This window comes from Homarus americanus, unplaced genomic scaffold (assembly GCF_018991925.1).
Source record: "Homarus americanus isolate GMGI-L3 unplaced genomic scaffold, GMGI_Hamer_2.0 scaffold46197, whole genome shotgun sequence".
Taxonomy (NCBI): domain Eukaryota; kingdom Metazoa; phylum Arthropoda; class Malacostraca; order Decapoda; family Nephropidae; genus Homarus; species Homarus americanus.
Window position 1 is genome coordinate 2,294,515 of NW_024723050.1, and position 20,774 is coordinate 2,315,288.

At 40.4% G+C, this 20,774-nt stretch overlaps 1 protein-coding gene across 3 annotated transcripts in view; it reads left to right on the forward strand.

The window, feature by feature from the left end:
- LOC121863255 (menin-like) overlaps window positions 1–20,774 on the forward strand; it is a 74,539-nt gene that overhangs the window by 34,463 nt on the left and 19,302 nt on the right. For all 3 annotated transcript variants that reach the window (XM_042361798.1, XM_042361799.1, XM_042361797.1), the window contains exons 3-8: window positions 1,276–1,428; window positions 5,792–5,898; window positions 6,813–6,948; window positions 15,143–15,350; window positions 15,739–16,040; window positions 16,207–16,319. In XM_042361798.1, the coding sequence (XP_042217732.1) occupies window positions 1,276–1,428; window positions 5,792–5,898; window positions 6,813–6,948; window positions 15,143–15,350; window positions 15,739–16,040; window positions 16,207–16,319 (1,019 nt within the window). The remainder of the gene's footprint in view (window positions 1–1,275; window positions 1,429–5,791; window positions 5,899–6,812; window positions 6,949–15,142; window positions 15,351–15,738; window positions 16,041–16,206; window positions 16,320–20,774) is intronic.

Genomic DNA, 20,774 nt, shown 5'->3' on the forward strand with positions numbered 1-20,774 from the left:
TCAGCCAATCAGCAGTGTTTCTCACTTTTGCTCTTCAATTTTTGATCCAGCAGAAAGATAGAAATACCCTCCTGCCTCGCCGTGAGGGCAGACAACACCACGCTCTTAAGCAGAGAAAACCTCCTCTAAAGAAGCTCCTCCACAGCAACTCCTCTACCAAGCAGCAACTTCCCAGCACCTGGCTGCTCTGTACATTTAATATATATATAAAGAAAACGCCATTGTGAGTTTCCTTTCTCACCTCCATCCTTAGTGCGAGATCTCCTACATGTATGTGAGCCTAACAAAGAGAAAATAGACAAACACAAAGAGAAATTAGACAACTGGCCACATACACTACGCTACAACCTTTCTTTCATGTCTTAACAAAACTACTGCACGTGAAAGGGTTAATACATGACTCAAACCTAATCCACTACTTTGAGGGAAAAATGCCTATACAGGGGGACCCCGGGTTATGAACAGGTTCTGTTCCTGAGGACGTTTGTAAGTCGGATTTGTACGTAAGTTGGAACACATGTTATGTGCATACTGTACTTACCGAACAATGTTTAAAATCCCATTATATCATAGCCTAAGTCCTCATATACACCGAAGATCACTTAATTTAATACAGAAGATGAAATCGAATGACAAAATACAGAAAATGAAAGTAGAAAATAAGTCATCGAGTCAATGAAATACATAAATTTCGTAACGGCGGGCATTTGCAAGTTGGACATTCGTAAGTCTGGGACCCCCTGTACTGTACTGTTTAAGGTGATAAAGCATTTCATGTATAGTTAATTGAAGTGCATCAATTGGCCTTGTTCAGCAATACAAGTGTTATGACTGAAAGATTGTGGATGTTAAAGAACAACTTTGTCATATTTATTGTCTTTGTTTATTTTATTAAGTTTTTGTAACCTGAATTAAGCATGAACTACAATACTACAGTATCACCTAATGTAATTACTGTACTGTACTGTCCAGCTAAATCCCAAATGACCACCATTAGATAATACTTTATGTTTTATCACCATGTTGCTATGTTTAGTTGTAGAAAGTAACAGGGATCACATTTTATTCTGGCATGAAATGATGCACTGGTGATGCTCCTTTACATAATTATCATCCTGTTCCTTACATGCTTACAGGTACTGTACCAGACTTGTTAGTTCCACCACTACTGTAAGAGTCATAGTGTAACATCATATGAGATACTGTAATGCCCCGTAATATGTTTACATGTCTTTCTTGTATGTGAGGACTAACTTTATCTTTTCACGCTTGCAGGTGCCAAATTAGACAGCTCTGGAACAACGTTAGCAGTAGTAGCAGCGTGTCAGGCACTTGGTTACTACGATGTTCACTTGGCACTCTCAGAAGATCATACGTGGGTGGTGTTTGGAGACAAAGGTCAACACACAGTTGAAGTCACTTGGCATGGTAACTATCATTATTACTTCATTGGTACTTTTTTTTTTCCTTCAAGTTGTTCCATATATTGAGGTGACAAATATTTTATGGTACAACAATAACTGAAACCTCCATATAATGGACTTCTCTTTCCATGACATCCGATAGATGGGAGATTTCACATCTAATGGACCCTTGATATAATGGACTTTCATCTCTGTATAGTTCATTAGATGAAAGTTTCACATCTAATGAACCCTCGATATAATGGACTTTCATCTCTGTATAGTTCATTAGATGGAAGTTTCACATCTAATGGACCCTCGATATAATGGACTTTCATCTCTGTATAGTTCATTAGATGGAAGTTTCACATCTAATGGACCCTCGATATAATGGACTTTCATCTCTGTATAGTTCATTAGATGGAAGTTTCACATCTAACGGGGATTCTGTATAGGAAACATGAGATTGTAGCATTTGTTGGAGCCATGATCTAGACAACAGTACTGGAAGGTGAGACACTTGTATTGGAGGCACCAGAGTACTGTACTGTTGATTAATTTATTTTTACCTGTATTAATTAAGACACATTGGTAGCTTCTTGGTGATGTAACTGTGTGGCCTAGGAAGTGAGAAATAGTTAGATCAGTAGAGGGGCCCTGTAGGTCAGTAGAGGGGCCCTGTAGGTCAGTAGAGGGGCCCTGTAGGTCAGTAGAGGGGCCCTGTAGGTCAGTAGAGGGGCCCTGTAGGTCAGTAGAGGGGCCCTGTAGGTCAGCAGAGGGGCCCTGTAGGTCAGTAGAGGGGTCCTGTAGGTCAGCAGAGTGGGTCAGTGGGGCCTGTGGCAGAGAATTTCTTGGGTCAATGGGGGCCTGTGGGTCAGTAGAGGGGCCCTGTGGGTCAGTAGAGGGCCTGTGGGTCAGCAGGAGGGCCCTGTGGAGTCAACAGAGGGGGCGCAACCAGGTCAGTGGGGGCCCTGTAGGTCAGTAGAGGGGGCCCTGTGGGTCAGTGGGGGGCCCTGTGGGGTCAAGCCTCAGGGGCCCTGTGGGTCAGTAGAGGGGTCCTGTGGGTCAGTAGAGGGCCTGTGGGTCAAGTAGAGGGCCCTGTGGGTCAATGGGGCCCTGTGGGTCGTGGGGGGCCTGGGTCGTGGGGGGTCCTGTGGGTCAGTGGGGGGGGTCCTGTGGGTCAGTAGAGGGGCCCTGTGGGTCAGTAGAGGGGGCCCGCAACTCACAGGTCAGTAGAGGGGCTATGGGTCAGTGGGGAGTCCTGTGGGTCAGTAGAGGGGTCCTAACAGGTCAGCAGAGGGGCCCTGTGGGTCCAGCTGAGGGGGCCCTGTGGGTCAGTGGGGGCCTTTGAGTCAATGTAGGGGCCTGTGGGTCCAGTAGAGGGTCCTGTGGGTCAGTAGAGGGGCCCTGTGGGTCAGTGGGGGGTCCTGTGGGTCGGTATGGGGGCCCTGCTGTGGGTCAGTGGGGGGCCCTGGGTTACTGTAGGGGCCTGTAGGTCCAGTGGGGGTCCTGTGGGGGCCCCTGTGGGTCGATATGGGGCCCTGTGGGTCCAGTAGAGGGGCCCCTGTAGGTCAGTAGAGGGGCCCTGTAGGTCAGTATAGGGGCCCTGTAGGTTACTGTAGGGGCCCTGTAGGTCACACTAGGGGCCCTGTAGGTTACTGTAGGGGCCCTGTAGGTCAGTATAGGAGCCCCGTAAGTCAGTATAGAGGCCCTGTGGGTCAGTAGAGGGGCCCTGTGGGTCAGTATAGAGGCCCTGTGGGTCAGTATAGGGGCCCTGTAGTCAGTATAGGGGCCATGTAGGTCAATATAGGGGCCCTGTAGGTCAGTATAGGGGCCCTGTGGGTCAGTAGAGGGACCCTGAGGGTCAGTAGAGGGCCCTGAGGGGTCAGGGGTCCTGTAGGTCAGTAGAGGGGCCCTGTAGGTCAGTGGAGGGGCCCTGTAGGTCAGTAGAGGGGCTCTGTAGGTCAGTGGAGGGGCCCTGTAGGTCAGTGGAGGGGCCCTGTAAGTCAGAAGAGGGGCCCTCTATGTCAGTAGTGGACCCTTTAGGTCAGTGGAGAGGCCCTGTAGGTCAGTGGAGGGGTCCTGTAGGTCAGTGGAGGGGCCCTGTAAGTCAGTAGAGGGGCCCTGTAGGTCAGTTAGGAGACTTTACAGGTCATTAGAGGCACATTGTGGGACAGTACAGTGTAGGTACTGTATAGAATTAGGCTATATAGGTCAGGGGAGGGACCCACTGTGTCAGTAGGTCACCCTTAAAGTCAGTAAACAGATGTATGTTGACCATAATATTCAGTAGATGGAACATTTTATGTCTGTAGAGGAGGTAAACAAAGCTAGTGGAATTGACACCTGTCTACACAGGGTCCCATGTGCTGGTTGGCTGACTGGCCGGCTGGTTGGCTGGCGGGGTGACAGTGTACAGGCCTACATTTATTGATCCACTCCACACCAACCTTCTTCTGGCCGGGCCCAACTTGCTCTCTCTCGTCCCTTTTGTTTGCGTGTCACTGCCGTCTTTCTCATCTCATTGGTTGTGTTTGCTCTTAATACCAGCCAGATGTTATATGGTGGGGGCACAGATTTAAGGGTGTTAATATGGTGTGATTATGGAAGGTGTATGTAGTGGTGCGTAGCGAGTTAGTACGGTGTGTGTGTGTGTGTGTGTGTGTGTGTTTTGTTCTTTGTGTGGCAGTAGTGGCCGTGATGACCCGACTGCTGCTGCCGCCGGTTCAGCCAGTCTAACTTATTGATTAACCTTGACCTTGATACTGCTCACCCCCCCTCTCTCTCCCTCCTGTCCCCTCTTTATCTCTCCTACTCTTCCTCCATCTCTCCTAGCTCCTCTGACCATATCTGCTACTTCTTATCTTTCTTTTACCTTTACATCCCATTCTGCTGAGAACCTCTTGATGCCTCCCCTTGACTCTCAGCCCTCACCATTTCCCCCTTGCTTCTCTCAGCTCCCATATCCCCATGCCTCTCAAGCCCCCTTCCTTTCCCAGCCACCTTCTCCTCTTGCCCCTCCCAGCCCCAAGTCCCTCCTGCCTCCCAGCCCCCATATATGCTTCTTCCCCCCACCCCCATCTCCTTGCCCCTCCCACAGCTCTCATTTTTCTCCTAGCCCCATATCCCCTGCCCCTTTCAGTCTCACATCAGCCCTTCATGTTCCTATCAGCCCTCATCTCCTTCTGCCCTTGCCATCCCCTTATATTTCCTGCTCTTCTCAGCCCCCACAACCCCTCCTGCCCTGCCAAGACTCACATCTCCCCTGCTTATCTAAGCCTTACCTCACTCCCCCTGCCCCTCTTAGCTCTACATCCCCTCCTTACTTCTTCAAGCCCCTCATCTCCCATTTGCCTTTATGATCTCCATATCTTCCTCTGCCTCTCAGCCCCGCATCTCTCCCTATCTCCTCCAGCAGGGTAATTAGTGCAAATCCCTCTGGTATGCTTGTGACATGGTGCATCAGTACAGCTTCCCTTTATCCATGCAACTCTTTCATGTCCCCTCCTCTTGCCAAACCTTTGAGATCCCTTATGCCTGCTACCACACTTCGTATTTAGATAATCTGTACAGTATTAATCTTCACCTATAATGAATGACCTTTATTAATCTTTTCTTTTTACCTCATTTCTCCCCTTGTGTCCACTCTGTGACTCATTGACTATGTAATGTAAATTGGTATTTGTCTGTAGTTCAGATTAATAGGCTAAAAGGAATATGTTTGCTTATGGATTGCAAGCAGTCACAGTGTGGGAAGCTTGGCCAAACTCTGAACAATGGGATAGAATGACTCCCTGGAATGAACCTAAGATGTGAATCTTAATGTGGGGATGCTCTTTCTGGGTGGAATTGGATCCTCTTGTATTGGTCCAAGACCTGTGATAGACCTACCCGAAGTATGTTAAAACCTAGTAGATCTTCCCTCCATAGCTTATACAGCATGAAGATAATGGTGACCTGTGGTGTAATAGTCAGCATACTCGCCTTGTTAGTGAATGGACCTGGCTTTGATCCTTGGGCAGGATGAAACTATGGGCAAGTTTTTTACGCCATTTTGCTCTCTCTGCCCAGCAGTAATTCGGAGCTTGGATGTTAATCGATTTATAGATCGTGTTCTGGGGTAATTATTACCAGTGCAGTTGGCAAGCTGTCCAGTCTTTTTGGATTATTCCTTGATACGGTCATAAAACTTGTTAATATAGGGTGTGGTTATTGTGTTGATGACATCTTCTACACCTTAATCAAATTCACGCCTAGGTGGCCCTAGGGCTGGCCAGCCTTAAACATGAGGGGCGACCATTATATGATGATAACAAATGGCCATTTAGTTGGTAAGTGTGAGTACTGCTTTTGTTTCAGTGTTATTGAGTAAACTGTGATTGTTTCAGGTAAAGGGAATGAAGACAAAAGAGGTATACCAGTAACCCATGATGTTTATAGCAAATCCTGGCTGTATGTCAATGGGCAGCCTGTCATATGCAACAGACACATGGAGGTGAGTGTGTATTTTTTTGTTCACTTATTACATTTATTACTTTATAATTTCAGTGGTGCAGCTGTGTATGGGAAGGATAAGTAGAAGAAGAGCTTGTACATGTCCTTAGAGGTACCCCCCCCCCCTTGTTTATGATGTCATCTTGCTAAGTGAAATGTGTAAGCCTGATGTGGGGCCTTGGCACTCAAGCTGAAGGCAGAGTGTCACCCTTTAACAATAATGCAGTTGGAGCAGTAGTGGCAGTGGAGGCAAGCTTCATAATCTTTGATTGATCTTCTTATAATAGTTATTGCATGAATTGAGGGATCAAGTTCATATAACATGTAGTAATGGATGTACATGTAGTAGTTGAAGGTTACAACAGTTGACTTTCAACTTGTATTAACAGATATGCTGTATTTGACTTCCAGGTTGTGACAGTAGTCTCTTCAAAACTTATTAACAAACCTACTGACAACTAACTGTAAAGTGACATCAGACCTAATTGTTTCAGGTATCAGAAACACCTGTACTCCCCAACTTGTAATAAACTCTTACATTACAGCTACAGGTAACCATAATCTCCAACTTGTAGTATTAACAGATTCAACTGACAGTAACAGGAAGGAACAGTAGTCTCTAAAATGTATTAACAGACTCAGTTGAGAGTAACAAGTAGCAACAGTAGTCTATAAAATGTATTAACAGACTCAGTTGAGAGTAACAAGTAGCAACAGTAGTCTCTAAGATGTATTAACAGACTCAGTTGAGAGTAACAAGTAGCAACAGTAGTCTCTAAAATGTATTAACAGACTCAGTTGAGAGTAACAAGTAGCAACAGTAGTCTCTAAAATGTATTAACAGACTCAGTTGAGAGTAACAAGTAGCAACAGTAGTCTCTAAAATGTATTAACAGAATAATGTGACTGTTTCAGGTTGCAACAATAGTCTCTAACATGAACCCTGGTATCAACGCCACAACCGACTCTGAGGAAGTAATGCTCCTACAACAGGCTCTCCTCTGGATGCTTTATGATGCTGGTCATCTTGCCAAGTACCCCATGGCTATTGGTAGGTCCTCTGACTATGATGTAATCAGCTAAAACTGGGAAGCCACTTGTCTGGGCCTGCTTGTATAATGGCAAAATACCCAAGGTTGTGTCTGAGAGTTCTGTATCACAATATAGTGTTCATGATTGGGTAGTTCATCTATATGCAGTACATGACTACATTTAAGTACAAAACAAGTTCGGTACACACCTGATTTTTCACATTTTAAACAACCACATCAGTTATCCAGTTTTTGGCCATCGTGCCACTGTTCACAATTTTGTTAACTACAGTCGGCCCTTAACATACGCGGGGGTTACGTAACAGAGATACCCGTGGATGTTAAAAATCCGCGTATATGTGCTGCCCCCCCAAAAAAAACCCTGGCCCCCCCATGTCCTTATTTACCGTATATACCTGTGTGTAGTTCGAGTTTTTAAGACCAAATTATTTGGCAAAAAATTGGGGGTCGACCTCTAAAAGGGTAATAGTTTCGTTAGGTTGAAAAATATTTACCAGTAACTACCAGTAAACAATGGAAACGATGCACCAACGCACCACCAGCTGTGAGTGTCGGTACAGTTGCCAGGGCAGATCTCTTGCGTCATCGTAGCAAGCCCAAAGTAGCCAAATCCATGGTATGGTAGCACAGGACGATGTAAAACAAAGTAATCATTTATTAAAGTGTATTTATAGATACTGTACATAAATTTTTGTTCATTACATTTGAAACATCAATCTTTGTTAATTAAATTTGAAGCAAAAGAAAACTACGATACCGTATTTTCATTAAAATATTACATCACAAGTATATTTTACCTTAACTGTGACTGAGTGAATATACTTATTCTCAGATATCAATATGGAAATATAATATTTTTGCTGGATTAATGTACATATTACAGTGGAAAGTGGGATAAAATCATGACGAAAACAATGACTTTTGTTGTCTTTCGTTATTCAAAAGATTTTACCGTAATCGCTTTTCGAATGGTTTTCAGTTAAAAACTGTTGTACTCGTACTGTATTACAATAATATTCTATCCTATCATTAGCCTTATAATCCCACAACTGAAAACCATTCGAAAAGCGATTACGGCAACATCTTTTGAACGAAAGAAAGAGATTCATTGCTTTCGTCACAATTTTATCCCACTTTCCACTGTAATACGTACATCATTTCAGTAAAAATATTGCATTTCCATGTTCTCAGAAATAAATGGTAGTTTTGTTGAAATGTAATGTACAGTATTTAATATTAAAATGCAAAAATAGCTATAAAAACAATTAATACACCCGTAATGTACTAGCTGGCATCTCCACTCGTCCCTGCTCCCGCATCCAAGGTCACCACTCCTCCCAACTCGCTCCCTCCGCTCCCTCCTCCACCTCCTCACCGTCACTACTGCCGACAACAAACACAAATGTCTTGTGAATAACTGCACCTCCACTTCCTATGTACAGTACTGAACTGTACTGTGCTGTGCATTTTTACAAACAATAAACATGGCAAGAAAAGCTATTAAAAAAAAAAGAGAAAAAAATTTCACTTTACTGTACAGTACCTATCCTCGGCGACAGGACGGGGGTCATCGGGCTCATCGTCACTGAATTCCATAACGGGTGGTGAGGTGGGGGCGACGGTGGATTCAGCTGCTTCCTCACTGCTGCAAGTGATTGATGGTGTTAAATCTCTCCTTCGGTGATCAAAGAACATGGTGATGGGGAGTTGTCGTTCCTTTCATTCATTTCTTCCATGATGTTTTGTATGGAGCGAAAACGTCATCCATCCCTCGCATGAATTTCAGGGCACGCACCATGGAGGGGTCCATACTATAGGCCAGGTTTTTCAGTGCCTCAATATTCCTGGTCATTTCCCCCAACTTCTCCAATGTTATTTCTTGGTCCTCTTCCTCTTCCTCATCCTCATCCACTTTCACTTCCTCTTCCTTGCCTGAGTCTACTAACTCCTGTAGATCCTCCTCGGTCAGCTCAGTGTCGTGCTCTTCAATTAGCTCCCTAATCTCGTCCTCTGCCATGTCCTGGAAGCCTTCAGCAGCCACTTTCCTTGACAGTGCCAGGGTCTTTCTGAATAATTTCATTAAAATCCATCAAAATCATTTTCCTTGTCATCGTCTTAAGCACCAAACAGCTCCTCCCAGTCTTCTCCTTGAACAGGGCTAGAGGGTACGTGTTTTCGAATCGTTTTCAATTAAATTTTTTTTACAGCACATGTACTGTATATTTTACCTAAACTGTGCCTGAATGGATATATTCTCAGAAATAAATAGTAGTTTTGCTGAAACGTGATGTATTTCAATGTAAAATAGGATAAAATACATGACGAAAACAAAAGACTTTACCTAACCTTCCAATGTTCAAGAGATGTTACTCGTTTTTTTAATAGTTTTCGGTTAAAATACTGTTATATTACAATGATATTCTATTCATACTGTGCTTGATATAATACATTCACGGAAATGTAATATTTTTGCTGAAATGACGTACGTATTACAGTGGAAAGTGGGATAAAATCGTGACGAAAACAATGACTTTCGCTTTCTTTCGTTCAAAAGATGTTACCGTAATCGCTTTTTGAATGGTTTCCAGTTAAAAAAACTGTTGCATCACAAGTGAATTAGGATAGAATATTTTTGTAATACAACAGTTTTTAAACTGAAAACCATTCGACAAGCGATTACGGTAACATCTTTTGAACGAAAGAAAGCGAGTCATTGCTTTCGTCACTTTCCACGGTAATACGTACGTCATTTCAGCAAAGTATTACATTTCCATATTCTCAGAAATAAATAGTAGTTTTGCTGAAACGTAATGCATTTCAATGTAAATTAGGATAAACTACATGAAAACAAAAGACTTTACCTAGCCTTCCGATGTTCAAGATATGTTACTCGTTTTTTTAGTAGTTTTCGGTTAAAATACTCTTATATTAGTGATATTCTATTCATACTGTGCTTGATATAATACATTCACGGAAATGTAATATTTTTGCAACTACAGTATTACCCCGCCTACGCGGTTTCATAGCGTTTTATCATATCTGTGATTGCCTCGCCAAACTGAACTTTCACTTAACACGGATTTTTTTCCACATATACGCGGTGAGTGTCCGGCTCGAGCGCTATTTTTAGATTTGCCCCACCCGCCACCCTGCCTGACTGCCTGTTTTAGCTCATAAAATTCATACAAATTACCCGGCCAGAATATAATTTACATTGCTGGAATTCTTATAATTTGGTGATCATTTTGAATATAAACATCATATATTTTGCATTAGACATACAAATTTTAGATAAAAAATTTTCTCAGAGTAACTATGTTATCTTTTGTGCAAAATATATGACATTTATATTCAAAATATTCCTGGTCTTACAAGGAATCCAGCAATGTCAATTATATTATCCTAACTTTAGTTTGAGGTATTATTTATTAAAATTTAGTGGTTATCCCACACATCTCCTTGGGACGGTTGGTGGGGGGTGGGGGGGAGGGAGGGACCGACCGACCATCTGTTACCCCGTGAAGAATTATTATTTTTTTATTAACTGAAGATATTTGTTTTAGCTCATAAAATTCATACAAATTACCCGGTCTGAATATAATTTACATTGCTGGAATTCTTATAATTTGGTGATCATTTTGAATATAAACATCATATATTTTGCATTAAACATACAATTTTTAGATAAAATTTTTCTCTAGGTAACTATGTTATCTTTTGTGCAAAATATATGACATTTATATTCAAAATATTCCTGGTCTTACAAGGAATCCAGCAATGTCAATTATATTATCCTAACTTTAATCTGAGGTATTATTTAATACTAAATGTTAAAAACCCTGGAAGGGAGGATTGGTGGGGGGTGGGGGGGAGGGTTGGGACTGACCGCGCGGTTGGAAGAGGGGGGGAGGCAAGGTGGGGTACTTTGATTGACAGATAGTGTCGTGAAGATTATTTTTTTTTTTATTAACTGAAGATATTTGTTTTAGCTCATAAAATTCATACAAATTACCCGGTCAGAATATAATTTACATTGCTGGAATTCTTATAATTTGGTGATCATTTTGAATATAAACATCATATATTTTGCATTAGACATACAAATTTTTAGATAAAAATTTTTCTCTAGGTAACTATGTTATCTTTTGTGCAAAATATATGACATTTATATTCAAAATATTCCTGGTCTTACAAGGAATCCAGCAATGTCAATTATATTATCCTAACTTTAGTTTGAGGTATTATTTATTAAAATTTAGTGGTTATCCCCAAAATTTCTCTGAGAGGAAGAGCCCGGCAGTGTAGGTGTGAGAGGGGAGGAGTTGAGTCCATTATTTGAATGGACATTAACTTAGCGACTGTATTTCTCTATTTCTCTTAAGTATTAATTGTGCATGTACCATCATAAAATTAAGATGTTATTTTTACTACAACATAGGTATGTGCCTTCAAAAGTGGAGTTTGGGGGTCGGGCGGTTTCTATTGGAATTAATCCCATATGTTCTGTTGTTCACTTAGCAGGATTTCACTTAGCAGGACCTCTGGGTTCAATTGACCACGTTAAGTGGGGTACAACTAATACAATGCTGATGTCAACACAAGCGTGGTTACAGCGAGACTGACTGAGTGAGGGAGAGCTATGCGTGTGTGTGTGAGGTTCTTGGGAGCGGGCAGTGGGGTGCCTTGATTGAAATGGCGTGTGATTTGAATGTACTTCAATTACTTCAATGTACAGAATATTCCTCCGGCGGGGCTGTCTGGCGTGTTGCAAATCCGTGTATGCTAAGCCCGCGTATGTTAAGGGCAACTGTATTGGCAATGCAGAATACACTATATTGTATGCAACATATATCTGTTGAACAGAAAGAAAGAGAACTCATTTGATCCCAGCCAAATGTGTTAATTGCTACAGTCCAAGTGTGTCATCTTAGTGAATCAGTCTCAAATAAGATATGACTGGATGCCTTTCATAGGACAAGTGCCTCCCAAACATCATGCATCTTAGGTTAGCACAATCTAATATCGTCCAGTTGTACCTGTACAAGCAGTTGTTACTATACAAGAGGGATGAGTTCTTCACAAGTCATGCATAAAATGAATACAGGTAAACCCTGATTTACAAAAAAATCTTTTGCAAGTCAAAATTTGTAAACGAAGCACCTTTTCCATACACTTCCGTTATGAAAGCTGAGATATGTCCCTAAGAAAAATAATTTACCCCAAAATGCTATGAAATGTTACAAAGCATGTTTGAATGAAAATGTTTGGTGTAAACAATGATTATTAGCCAATAATAAACATAATACAGTACAGTAAAACCCCAGTTATCAGTCCGGGTAACAGGAAGATTCAACTAACCAGCACCAAAATGAAATACAGTAACAATAATGAAAATCAAAATTCCTCAAATTACAGCTAGAAGTGTAAGTTTAAATACCACAAGCAATGGGAATGAACTGCCATATTTATTGCTATGATAAACAATAAAATTGATACGTAACATATCATAAAATACAATAGCACATATTTTATGTACAAAAAAATAGCTCCTTCCACACTCAAACCATCCTCTGGGCAACATGACAAAGTTCAGACAGTCACCCAGCTGACTCACAGGTGTGTGACTGTCTATGCTATGATGTCACATCTGGAAGGAACACAACCCCACAGTTATAGCCCAGTAGCCCATCGCCTCCTCACATGTTCACTTCCCACGTATACACACCCAAGCTCTTCATTTTTATTATTTTATAGTTTAATATTATATTTTCTTTATTCCTAAGCCACATTTGAGTATTGTAATGCTTTTTCAACAACTTTTATAGTTTCTTTACAAGTAATAATATACAAGGCGACTGGGCTATCAAGTCGGCGACACAGTTATCAAGGGTGGATCCGGGGGGGTGTCCTGGGGCTCTGACCCCCTCCCCCTTTTAATCAGAAAATTCCAACACTCTTTCTTTAATGCAGTATTGTACTCAGGCAATTTTGTATAGTAGAAATTAATTACTATTGACCTCAAAATATCTCCTAAAATCAAGTGCACATGGCTTCAAAATGCCCACAACTTCTTGGACTCTCCCTTTTGATATTCCTGGATCTGCCCCTGGTTATAACCCATCGCCTCCACACACATTCATTCTCCTCACATGCATACACATGCTCTTCATTTTTCTTATTTTTTAGTTTTATATTATATTTTCTTTATTTCTAAGCCACATCATTTATATAGAGTGCAATATGTGCTAAAGAAGTCTGTTTTCCTGAGACACGAATTTGCAAGTCAACCTGTCGTACTGTACTGTGCATTGTAGGATTTATTGGGGATCCTAAGAGTGAGATTCAACCATTCTGAAAATCTCTATCCAGTACCTCTCAATCCCCATAGGTGCCTGATAATACATGCAACATAGTACAGTACTGTACAGTAATAATTTTATACTTACAAGAAACTATGGAAATTTTTTAAACTATCATTTACAGCAAAGTAAACTGAAGTCTTACCTTCTGGTATTTTTGTTGTGTTTCTTCATATGTTTCTACTTCTGCTTGTGTTTAGTCTTGCTGAGGCAGTACCTGGGTGGTTCTTCCATGGTTATACACAGTACTAAAGAAAGTTACTCACTTAATATCTTGATGATCATCACCAATATCAGTGCTCCAGTGGCTTTCACTATGTCTTGGTGGACCAACATTAGATTCCAGTGATGGAATGTCTTCTGACAGTTCTATCACCCATTCACCCCAATCAAGGCCGGCAGAATTATAAATTCCCATCACACTATATATCCATGTTCATTTGATTATCAGTACAGGATTGTTAGTAAAAATTATTTATTGTACGTAGTAGGCAGCTATCAAACAGGGAGGTACTACCGCCTGGGAAGATACTGTATTGGAAGCATAATGTGTTGTCTAATGGTAGACCCTGCTGCTATATGGCATCACAAATATTGTGACCAAGTCCCAGGTTGCTGATCTGTCTTTCTGCCTCATTTACACACAATTGCAGGGTCTCGATTGTTTCTCTTACTTGATAAAACAACATACATATAGCATTTCTCACTGTTGAATCCTTTTTAAATTTTTTGTATTTCTTTATTATTATTATTACAGTGCTGTTATTATAATTATTGTTATCATTTTTATTTTATTTTATTTTATTTTTATTATATATTTTATTTACTATGAATTACTTTATTATTATTATTTTTATTTTTATTTTTTTAGATTGCCCCAGAAGGGGCTAGTTTATTGGGCACCCCCTTACATCCTGTGCAAGGTGAAGCGCACAAGCGTTTACAGTGCCCATCTGGGTAGCATGCAGAGTTCATTCTTGCCTTTATGACTCATGCATTAAGGGCGTAAAAGCCTGAAGGGTCATGGGTTTTGTCAGCAAGTTACATAAAGTGACAGAATGATGAGTGTGTGGGGGGGAAATTTCCCGGCACAATTTATCTGTTTATGGCAAAGCGTGTCAGGTCCCTAATAATGTCAAGTGCCAGGCCATAGGCATTGACAATATTGAGGGACATACCTTTTAGTGTGATTGTGATGGCGTGTACGTCGGTAGTGTCAACTTCAAGGGGGACGTCGAGAGGTTGGTAGGGGACGTCGTTCTTGGCGTAGATACATAGTCCAATAGCATGTCCGCAGGGTGGTCAATTGATGTGAAGAACTGGAGTGGATGGGCCTCAGGTTTCGGGACGCCGGTGGGGGACAGGGGGCTGGGGGTGGTGTCCTCGGGTCCATGAGCGCGCGGTGGGTGGACGGGGGCAGGCTCGGTGTGGACGCCAGCAGTGGTGCCAGGTGGCATAGGCCGTGAGCATGAGGGCACACAGGGGGGGCTTACATTTTCACCCCCCAGGCCCCGATGTGGGTCAGTGAACCTGTGCCTGGGTGGGCTAATCCCGGTAAAAAAATAAATAAATAAAATAAAAATCGTCAGCCTACTTTTGTTCCCTGTAAGTCAGCTTCCAGAATTAACACTATAAAATGGAATTAGTGCTTTAATGAAACAAATACTGTTGTGTGTTGGCGAGTCCCTTTACCGCTACAGTTCAATTCATATAGTCAGTAGAAACTATGTGGAGTGAATAATAGCTTAAGGAGACTTTGGTAAGTATATTTTTTAGATTATTTTTAACTCTTGATTGCAACTGTAAACTTCAACCTGTTACTTTCTTTTCCAAGACAACTTGGGGGACCTGGAGGAGATGATGCCAACAAAGGGTCGATGTCCAGCCACAAAGATGTATGAAGAAGCCATAACCAGTGCAGTCCGCTACTACGAAAATCAGCATGTGTACCCGTACACCTACTTAGGGGGGTACTGCTATAGGAACAAATTATACAAACAAGCACTCAAGTATTGGGCCCGAGCTGCCTCAGTCATAAGAAAGTAAGTCAAAGTGTATTTGCATTATACAATAGGGGAACACTGACTGTAGCATCTCTGATAATCACTTTCAGCTTGAATGATCTTGGGTTGATGCCGATGACAGGTTTTTATAGCTGACTTACTTTATCTTACAAGAACATGGGACTAAAGTCTTTCTTCTTGCCTCTAGGTAACATTTTTAATTATTGATTTTTTTATTAAGAAAATGTAACACAATTGGTTTAACAATTCTTGTGTGAGCTGAATATCTCCCCCCATATCATTTTAGTCAAAGTTCTTAAATGCTACCTGTAAATGTGACAAACAATTTATCCTTATAGTAGGCTAAGAAAATGAAAGTACCCAATCTTGGCCCCTCAATCAACAATGTTTCTGTTCTTTATTACAGTTATAATTACTCAAGAGATGATGAAGAAATCTACAAAGAGTTTTTAGAGATTGCCAATGAGCTAATTCCTCACATCATGCGAGTGGTTAGCTCGGGGATCTCGGCCAGATCCATACTGAAGGACCCAGAGTGTTTTGGATACCTGTTGGAGTTTTATGATGGGATCTGTGAGTGGGAGGAAGGTTCAGCCACCCCAGTGCTACACATTGGCTGGGCCAAGGCACTCTTCAACACTATTGCCAAATTTGATGCTCACGTCAGGTCTCATGTCAAGATATCCTGCATAGATCCTGATTCCACAGGTGATTTAATCAAGTCCTTGCAAAATTTATATTTTTTACAGTGGCTAGAGATAAGATTTGATGGTGAATAAAGAGACAGTTTGTTTTTGGGTGTGCAAGAAAAAATTTGCTCAGTTTTGCTTTCATTTTCATTCTTCTCTTTTTAATTTGTCTTTGTCCGTTACAGACATCAGTGAAGTACAAGAATCCCCAACGCTGGAAAAGACAGCAACAGAGGCCAGAACTTCACAGGATCAGAATGGGAACATGGCTGCTGACTGTATAAATATTGCTGAGGAGGTTGGTGAATACTCTATTCATGGATAATGGATAATACTTACTAGATCACACATCACTTTTACCATGGAATGATCAGTTTTGTTATTGTTGAATAGGTCAAGTTGTATTGAACCAGTATTGATTAAAAAAAATATATATATAGTAAGAGATTGTAATTAGGAAATAATTGAAGCTTATTTTGGTGGTCACCAAAATTTTCATTATGCTCTTTCTGGTTAGTTAGGAGAATCAATACAGTGTTGAAGCATTTTCTTATTACCTCCCAATCTGTATCTGCACAAATATTAGTATGACAGTCAGGAACTACTGTATAGCACACAACATAATGATGTTCTTCATATTATAATCATTGTGAGAAAGAAAATTAAAGATGTAAATAATCATAGTCAGGAAAAGGCGCGGGGAATTGAGTGTACAGTCTTTCCTCGATTTACGACAATCCGGACATACGACGGCCATGGTCGTATAAAATATTTTTCACATGACGTATTTTCAAGTCCCGGCGTTAGTGATCGCGCTGTGTACTGATAAGGTTTTCGTTTGTAATTGCCTTTAAAGTGGCTGGCAAGCATAAAAGTGAGAGTTCTCGTGGTGTTGAGAAGAAAAAGAGGCTCCCATTTTAGAATTTCTATGTATTATTTTCGCCTTTTCGACTTATGACCAATTCGACTTAAGACCTGGTCATCGGGACGGAACCCCGTCGTAAGTTGAGGAGAGACTGTACTGGATAAAAAAATTTTTCTGGATGCTTGAGTTACTCTTTAAAAGTACGCATCTCAAACTCAAGAACATAGTCATAGTACAGTAAATATATTATAAAAGGACATAGTAATATATATTATAAGAGGAATAAAAGGACATAAATATACAGTCATGCGCCGGTCCGACGTATATACGCCAGTGCCCCAAAAAAAAAACACGTGACGCCTGATGGACCACCACTCCACGACCCCCTGACGGAGACATGATGATCTTCCCCATACTGGTCAGATATTATGTGTTAAAGGAATACGCTTCCTTACTTAGGCTTTTCTAAGCATTTGCCTACAGGTGAAATGTTAACCTACATCTATTAAGGATAAAATCTTTCACCTACAAATTGACAATAACACATTTGCTGTAATCAGACATATCTAGTTGCCTCAACAATTGCAAGTTGCAATTGGGGTTGCAATTTCAAAATCTGTGGCATTACTAAAAATAGTAAAGTTTCTGGTGCACTCTAAGATTAATAGAGAAAACGGAGGACTCAGGCGTCCTGATGTGAGAGAAAACGGACTCGTATGACGGGGGACCAAATAAAAAAAGCATAGCTACATGTTTTGTGGACTACAGTATTAAGCGTACCCTTTTCATCACTTTGTAATAAACCTAGCCATGCCCATGTGTGTTTATGATATTTACCATAACATTATATATATATTTAGTGGGTATAAATGGTCGTAAATGGGAAACTTGGGGTTGGGTCTTGGGTGCCTGGAACCAATTAGAATAAATCTCATAGGTTCTGTACTTTCGTTATCGGCGGGGTCCCAATTAGGCGCGATAACCAAGGGATGACTGTATATACTTGTGACACTGGCCAGTTGCTTCTGGTGTTATGGTTCAGGGGTACCAAGTGACAGCACTACGATCCCGCTTCCTCTATCAAGGAATAAACAATTAAAATTTAAATTGAAAAAAAAAACTTTCAAATAAATTACTATCTTACAAGAAACCTTCCAATGTAAGTTATATTCACCCAGGTCGTTTGGGTGGAAAATTATGAGAAGAGCTTAGTCACTCTTAAGTAATGATAAATAAACACGCAGGCAGGCCTTCAGCGCCAACTGTCAAATCTTATCTCAAATAAATAAACAAACAAATGCCAGATATTCTGTCACCTCACCTCCCGCCCCCTCCACCCCCGTCGTCTTCCCACCACCCTCGTGTTCAAGATAAAAGATTGGTGATTTTTTTATGTTTATTTTATATAATATCTCAGATTAAAGTTAGGATAATATAATTTGCATTGCTGAAACCCTTGCAAGACAGAGATTAATTTGAATATAAGAGTCATATATTTTGCTCAAGATATAAAAAATGTAGTACATTAGTGTACAATACTATAGTACATTTTATAAAAAGTTTTTCAACTGTATTTTTGGGTAGATTTACATAAATTTCTTCATTTATTTTCATCCATTTACATGCACACACCATACTAAAAGAAACGTAAAATAAATTAGTGCAAAGCTGGAGTGCACATGTACTAATTTGATTACGGTACTAAAATTGTTATGTCTAGTGCGAATTACAACATGTTTATATTCAAATAAATCAGTATCTTACAAGAATCCCAGCTATGTTAATTATATTTTCCTAGGTCATATCACTGGCATTTTAAAAGGAAAGAAGCTTAGTAGGACTGTTAAATAAACACACAGAGACCTTCACCTCAAACTTATCACCTCAACCCCCCCAACCCCTCGCTGGGTGGCGGAGCCATCAGTCCCTCCCCCCAGCCAGGCTTTTAGGCTTACAGTTTTTATCTTATATAATATCTCAGACTAAAGTTAGGAGATTATAATTTGCATTGCTGGAATCCTTGCAAGACAGCCAATAATTTGAATATAAACGTCATATATTTTGCTCAAGAGATAAAAATTGTTGTACATTAGTGTACAGTACTGTAGTACATTTTATAAAAAAGTTTTTCAACTGTATTTTTGGGTAGATTTACATAGATTTCTTAGTGCAAAGCTGGAGTGCACATGTACTAATTTGATTACGGTACTAAAATTGTTTTGTCTAGTGCAAATTATAGCATGTTTATATTCAAATTAATTAGTATGTTACAAGAATCTCAGCTATGTTAATTATATTCACCCAGGTCATTTCACTGGCTTTTTATAAGAGAGAAGCTTAGTCACCTAAGAACTGATAAATATACACGCGTTAGACCTGGGCCTGTGCCAACTGTCAAACGTACTACCTCCCCTCCCCCCACGCCCCCTCGCACCCTCTCTCTCCCCCATCTGCTGGCGTGGCTGGAATCCTTGTAAACCAGTGAATAATTTTAATATAAACATCATGTATTTTGCACAAGAGATAAAAATTAATCACCTGTTGTGATTAAAGAGTAAAAGTGTATATGTACGTATACAGGTAGTTCTGCTATAACGCGATAATTGTGTTCTTGTAAAATATCGTGTTATAGAAAATCGCGTAATAGAAATAACAGGGCTTATGGAGAAAATAGGGTTAGGTGCAGATTACTCGAAATCGAAAAAATTTAGTAGTTAGCCTAACACAAAGGATAGCACAGTCTAAATAAATGTTACATTCATATCTAATAATGAAATCATACAGTAAATGTAACACTTTACTTGATGGGGGAGAAGGGTGATTTTGAGGTTGATAAAATCGAGCTTCTCTTCAAGTGTTATATCCTTTCTTTTACGATCATCACCGGGAATTCTATCACCAGAACGCTTCTTGTTGATATTCTTCTTTACTATATTCACAGTTAATACAGTGGGGTATGCTATAACGAACGGATCCTACTACGAATATTCCTATAACGAACGGTTTTACCTATAAAATTGAGAATGCTATAACGAACGAAACTCCAACAACGAACATTATTTAATTTTTTTTTTTTTTTCTAATTTATTGTTTTTGTATTACAAATATTAATGATATTCTTTATTTCAGGGGATTAGATGCATATTTATGCACTCTTTTACAATTTTTACAATTTTATATTATATTTTTCAGTGTTAAGTGGTTGTATTTGGGGGCCTGGAACGGATTAATCCTATAACGAACGAATGCTATAACGAGCAAGGTTCTAGAACCAATTAGATTCGTTATAGCATACCCCACTGTACCACAAAATTGGAGAAATAGTAAGCAAAAATCGCGTTATAGCAAACAAGCGTTCGCGTTATACAAATATCGTTCCTAATTCATAAATCGCGTTAGAGCAAATTCGCGTTATCAAAACACGCGTTATAGCAGAACTCACTGTATAGTATTCCACATTCACGTAAGTATAAATAAAAAGTTTATGTGATGATCGGACAACGTCCATTTCGGTTAACGTCACGTTTCCAAGAACGTATCTAGGACGTTAACTGGCGCATGATTGTATATTATAAAGGAAATAAAAGGACAAAGTAAATATATTCTTCCATCAAAACATGACACAAACATTCAAGTAAGTGAATGGAGAATGCACACAGCACCTCTCGTGGCCAGAAATGGAACCACAGGCTAAGCCGTGCCAAATTCAAACCGATTTTCATGATTTTATAAATGTGATTAGACATTGGTAATTACCAAAAAAATGACAGTTGCTTGAAAGTTCCGGATGGTTAAATGCCAGATATCTGAGGTTATGCAGTAGCTTTTGAGAGATCAGCTGGAATCCTCGGTCCCCGGAACTCTGTAATAGCCAGAGAGGATTTTGTG